Source organism: Chrysemys picta, chromosome 1 (genome assembly GCF_011386835.1).
Source record: "Chrysemys picta bellii isolate R12L10 chromosome 1, ASM1138683v2, whole genome shotgun sequence".
Taxonomy (NCBI): domain Eukaryota; kingdom Metazoa; phylum Chordata; order Testudines; family Emydidae; genus Chrysemys; species Chrysemys picta.
The window spans coordinates 16,061,108-16,067,107 of NC_088791.1; the positions used below are offsets into that span (position 1 = coordinate 16,061,108).

A 6,000-nucleotide genomic window follows, 5' to 3' on the forward strand; every position below is an offset into this window, starting at 1 on the left:
TAACTTCAGTTCTCAGAAACATTCACAGGAGGGTGGCAGTGTTCAGGGCTGTGGTAATGACCTAACAATGACTCTCTTGCCTTATAAAGTCTGCTAGTAATATGTATTGTGAAGTTCAGCTATGAGCTAGAAGGATCAGAATTTGCATTTAGAATCCATGATTTTGAGGCTTATCCGAAGCTTGCTGCACTAGCCTACGATGCAGGCATTTTCAGCTGCTAGCTGAGAAGTTTGATGGAGGGACTGCAGAATCCACTGCCGTCTCATCATTAGGTGCCCTAAAAAGAGTTAAGAGGAAAATAAATGGCGTTGTCCCAGGGCCAGAAGAAAACCTTTAGTATATGTATTACTGAGTGGAGAGGTTTCAGAGTAGCAGCCGTATTAGTCTGTATCCGCAAAAAGAACAGGAGTAATAAATTTGTTAGTTTCTAAGGTGCCACAAGTACTCCTGTTCTTTTTGAGTGGGGAGGGGTTGCATTATGAAAAATTTGCAAGTGCAGCCTTCCCCAAAGCCTAAGCAACAAGCCAAGCCAATTAATCTGATTAATGTACTATCTTCAGCAAGCTAACATTCAGTATCTCTCGTTCAGGCAGTGGCTGATGGGAACACTATCTAATCTGTATAGGTTTTTGTGGTGCACCTATTGCTGAGATCTGTGTATTCCTCGTGTGAAAGTCACATAGGGAAGTTTTGCATTGAGGTGCCTAAATACCATAGTGATGAGCCTTATGAAAACCTAGACTCTTAGTGGTAGGTCATCTGCTTTGCAGTGTGGTACAACCAGCAGCTTGTCACACCTAGAGACTTTCCAGTTTCAGGATGCAATGCAAGATGCACCTGTGTGGCCAGATTTTTCTTTGGTGGTGAATGTTGGTATTACCCTGGCTGTAATTCTCGGTTTTCCAGAGTTCTTGTTTAGAGGAGCATTTTTATTGGTTGACATTGGGATGTGACAGATTTTGTTCCCTATTGTAAGTAAAAACCTGTGTTGGTTTCCAGTAGGGAAAAGAATCTGCCACATCCCAATGTCAATCTCTGGAAAATATATGTAATGTTAGATTGGTGCCTTATTTAAGATAAGTGTATCTAACACTGATATTAATTTTCCTGTTTCCTTGACAGAAAAGAAATCAGCAAGATGACGACTGAGGAACCATGAAGTGTAAGATGAAATTTAAAACAAGAAATTTGGCTAATTAAGGCCACATAATAGAGTAGCTATTCAACAGCCATCAATTTAAAGAATTACCTGCTTTTTATATTCATCTGAAACAACTGAAGAGATGCTGATCCAATGTGTGTATTGGCTTAATAAATACAAATTTTAGGAAACCATTTTGGTATGGTGACATGGTACATTGGCCTGTATTGTATGATACAACATCTTTAGATTCCAAGCTAGATGCTTGTACAAATGCCCCAATGCAAGCAAGTCAGGGTCTGTGTACATCTAAGTAATCAAATCCCCAGTCTTGAAGATTGTGCACACCCAAGTCATTGAGGTTTACTGAAATTGTAAGACTTTCACTAATGTGCCAGTGATTTCTACAAATTTAACTCTTGTGCAGTCAAAATGTCAAGTATCCCTCCTGCTTAGACACAGGCTATCTTAAAGCACAGTCTAGTTGTAGGGAAACAAAAAAAAAAATCCTTTAACTTTGTAAATTTAATTTAATTTTTGAGAACACTTTTTGTTGTTTTTATAGAAGAGAAGGGTGAGAAAAATTATTTTTTTCTCAGTAAAGACCACCAATTGTGTATTTCACTTTAAAGAAAAAATAGATTTAACCCATTATGTTCGCTAAACAATTTACCAACAAATGTGGATGTCGTTCGTTTTTTTCTAAATCCTGAAAGCACTGTGAAATGAAGTCGTGTTTTTCAGAGTGCAGATATAGTCAGGAAATTTGCAGAAATGGGGCACGTCAGAAACCAATTTCATATTTGAAGCTGAGTTTTATTCCTTTAGTATAAGTCTCAGCAATCAGCTGTGGCTTCATACAGTGAAGTAAGCCTGTGTTTAAGTGTGGACTCAGTTCTGCTCCTATTGCATCCAGTGGCCGAAATCTCTGACTTTGATGAGAAAAGGATTGGCCCTGTAATTTGATGGATTTTGGATTCATTTGGTGCTTCAGCCCCCTCTAGTGATAGGAGGCAGCTTGATGCAGTGACTACGGAGCTAGGAAACCTGGGTTCTCTTCCTAGATTTGTTACCAACTTGCCAAAGTGTCAAATAATTTGGGGAACTCCATTTTTGGGTGTCCAGCTTGATAGGTGGGGCCTTATCTTCAGGGGAGCACAGCATACTCATCTGCGGTTGAAGTGCATACGAGCTGCAGTTGCTCGTTGGCTCTGAAAATCTGATCCTAATTTGTCTCAAACTGGCCATCCAAAAATTAACAGCTATTTTAAGACGTTTAGTCCTTTGCCTCACTGTTCCTCAGTTTTTCTATAAAAACTGAGAGGGGAGGGATAGCTCAGTGGTTTGAGCATTGGCCTGCTAAACCCAGGGTTGTGAGCTCAATCCTTGAGGGGGCCACTTAGGGATCTGGGGCAAAATCAGTACTTGGTCCTGCTACTGAAGGCAGGGGGCTGGACTCAATGACCTTGCAAGGTCCCTTCTAGTTCTAGGAGATAGGATATTTCCATTAACTAACTAACTTAGGTAGATAATACTTAGAAAATTGGTCACTGCTCATCCCTTTGTGGTTTTAGTTTTGAATGATCACTACTTGTGGCATAGGGCTGTACAGATTATACATCCTGATCAACCATATATGCTCTTCAAACATACATCTTGAAGATTGCTATCTTTGATGTGGAGGAAGTAACAGGCAATGGCTCTTGCAGTCTGAAATTACAAAATGTGTTTTTTTCTGAAGCTGAGGTGCATATTAAAGAGTTGCCATTTAAGCATGAGGTATCAAACGTTGCTAAATCAGGTAGGAATCACTTATGTAGGAAATGTTCAGAAAATGCATATATTTTAAGACCGGAGGTGGGGCTATTAGGATCATCCGTCAGACCACCTGAATAACACAAACCATAGAATTTCACTGAAGAATTGCTGCATTAAGTCCATCACTTCTGGTTGTTTTGAGCATGCCTGTAAGAAGACACCCAACCTTCATTTAAAGACTTCAAGTACTAGAGAATCCACCCTCACTGTTTGTCTTCAGCTTCCAGCCATTGGATCTTGTAACTTTTCCTGCTAGATTGAGGAGCTCTATTCTCAGAAGTCTTCTTGTAGCACTCATAAGGGAGGGTCATAACATTCTTCTGGAGGTACTGTACTTAAAGACCATGAGAAAAATTAATGATAATTCTCTTTTTGGTCAGACAAAGGTAGACAGGGTGTCAATACCATGGCCCCAGGACAATATTAACCTCTCCAATCCTCTATTTGAATATTTGTCTACTTCACATGTAGCAACCCCTTTCGTCCTACGTCAGATCATAGATGAATTTCTACACAGAACCATGATAATTACTGAAATACAAGAATCCATTTCATCAAGCCCATGTTCATGAGTGAATAATTCTATTGACTACTTATGTGAATGAGGGCTGTAGGATCAGATCCTTACATTGTACAATTAAAAATATAAGCAAACATTATTTTAAGTGTGAAGTATATAGTAAGTATAAGGAAATTACTAGAAAATGGAGGTAGGTGCATGCAGGATAGTTGTACAGACAGTGAAAAGACACTTTGCTAACTAGTAACATCTTTTATAAAATGGTGGGATTGCTCAGGGTCTGAGCTATGCATCATCTCAGTGGGACAGTCATGGTTCTTGGATTGCAGTTCTTCCTGGCGTGCTAAGAAAATTCTCCCCATTATGCCTCAGTCAGTAATAGCTGTGTTTAATTTCTCCCGTGGACAGCAGTCTTAACAATATTCCACTGAACTCCTCCATTAAAAATATTACATCTTTTTAAAAATTACCAAGAGTAAAAGTTACCTGCAGTACGGTGTGCCTACTTAATGAAGAGGACTCTGATGAATGCAGCCTTACTCCTTCCCTTGGCCACGGGGGCTCTCTTGTAGTTCCTTTGGCTCATTTGCTTTCCTAATATCCCCCTCTTCTTTCCTAATCCCACTGATAAATGGTTTGATTAATCTCAACATCAGAAGAAACAGAAAATAGAATATTGAACAGAACCAAAAAAATCACCTTGCTCTGCATAATATTTTATATGATTCAGATTTGCAGATTTCATTTCTGAGTGTGCTGCCTTGCCAAGTCTGGAAAGGGAAATATGAATGAGGGAAGTATTCTCCCCCCGTACCACCTCCTTTGGCAGAATGAATACCACCTGTTGGACTCTAGACACCTTATATGGCCATAAAATTATCCTCACGAACATATCCATCATTCTCAGTCAGGCACTCTGTGTAAATCTTTCATATATCCTTCTGTGCCCATGTATGGCTGACACCCAGGACACCATAGTAAGCATAGTTGAAACCCAATGAGAGACACTTGAATGAGAATATAGACCTTCGGATAAGAGTCACAACACAGCCTTTAATTGGCAATGCATATTGCCATGACATCCTAAAGAATGTGGTATCTCCTAATTTGTCACTAACTCTGTGTAAAGGCTCTTTTGGTAGGTCTATAAAAGGCTAGCAGACCCTTCGCATGTAGTGAGATCTTGGGCAGCATTTTTACTATTAAATATTTATTACTGTAAAACGCAGAGGATCAGGGCCGTATTATGTGTGATGCTCTGCAAACAGAGCATCTGTGTTGCTTGTCATTTTACAAAGGAGGGGGAGAGGAGGACAGATATGTCTTGCATATACATACATGCACTTTACTCTGTTTTGTATTTTATAAATATCAGCTTTCCCAACTGCCCATCAGCCTATCGCCATTCTTGGGGAATTCTTGTAGGTGTCAGGGGCAGAAAGTTGGCTTAGAGGAGAGGGTAAAAACTTTACAGATCAGTTCCATGCATAAGGCACAGCAGAGGAAAGCATGGATCTTTGTAGGAGGAGGGGACAAGCCGTCAATGCTGGCATTGTTGGTAGAATGGAAATGGGCAAGCATAGATAACAATAGAATTTGCTTCCTTAGTACTCATTTAAGCTAGTTCCCTTTAATGTGCTGAAACAACTTTTGATGTCTCTTTTCTAGCTGGAGGGGAAGGACATCTGGCTGAATGACATCTGCTAGTGTGGCAGCCAAAATGTAAATAAGAAAATCAGCCTGGCAAAGTTCTTCATTCTGAAGTGGCAGGGTCCTGCAGATAGGGCTGTGTTTGGATAGCATTTCTCCTCAAACCTATCATTTTAGGAAATAACACAGGAATAGAATACGTATCTTTGGGTCTTTGAGACGGTGCTTACAAGTATAATTGAGGGGCCACAGTCACACAGCTTTTGACACATGATGAGCTCTAGATAAATCCTGACGTTAGAGGCTTGGTATCACTGTACTTTAAATAAGTTTAGATCATTTTTACCCTATATACATTTTAGGCTTAAACTGTGGCTATTCACAGTATCATGAAACTCCTTTCTAAATCTTTTAACATGTTGGGGAGGGGGGCGTTCTTTGGGATGTTTTGTTTTTTGTTTGTTGGTTTGTTTTAAATAATGAAAACTCAATCAGAAATTGGATTTGTAGCTCCTTTGTTATTGATGAATTTTAGTAGCTCCCTTAAAAGAATAAAGCCTTCCATGTCATATGCTAATCCTGAGACTAGATGTAATTAAAATTGCATTTATCTGCATAATACAATTGTGGGATTCTTGTTTTCTGAGATGTTTTAAATTTATGCTAAATATTGCACAATATTGGTAAAGTATGAAATATACTGTCTAGTACCTGCATAACACTTATCATTGTCATATCTGAGAATATCCAAAGTCACTTTAAAAAAAAAAATCTGATCTTCCTCCATCTGCAGGAGTAAAATTTGAATAAGTAGAGTGTGCGGGTGTCTGTCTGGGTGTTGGGGTGTGTAAGTGGACATGACTAACTGTG

General features: G+C 39.3%; 1 protein-coding gene across 1 annotated transcript in view; it reads left to right on the forward strand.

Annotated features, from left to right (window-relative positions):
- Positions 1-5,746, forward strand: part of CDC123 (cell division cycle 123) — a 79,623-nt gene extending 73,877 nt beyond the window's left edge. Inside the window, exon 13 of the mRNA XM_008172230.4 lies at positions 1,124-5,746. Coding sequence (XP_008170452.1) covers positions 1,124-1,150 — 27 coding nt within the window. The 3' untranslated portion in view covers positions 1,151-5,746. The remainder of the gene's footprint in view (positions 1-1,123) is intronic.
- Positions 5,747-6,000: the final 254 nt, after the last annotated feature.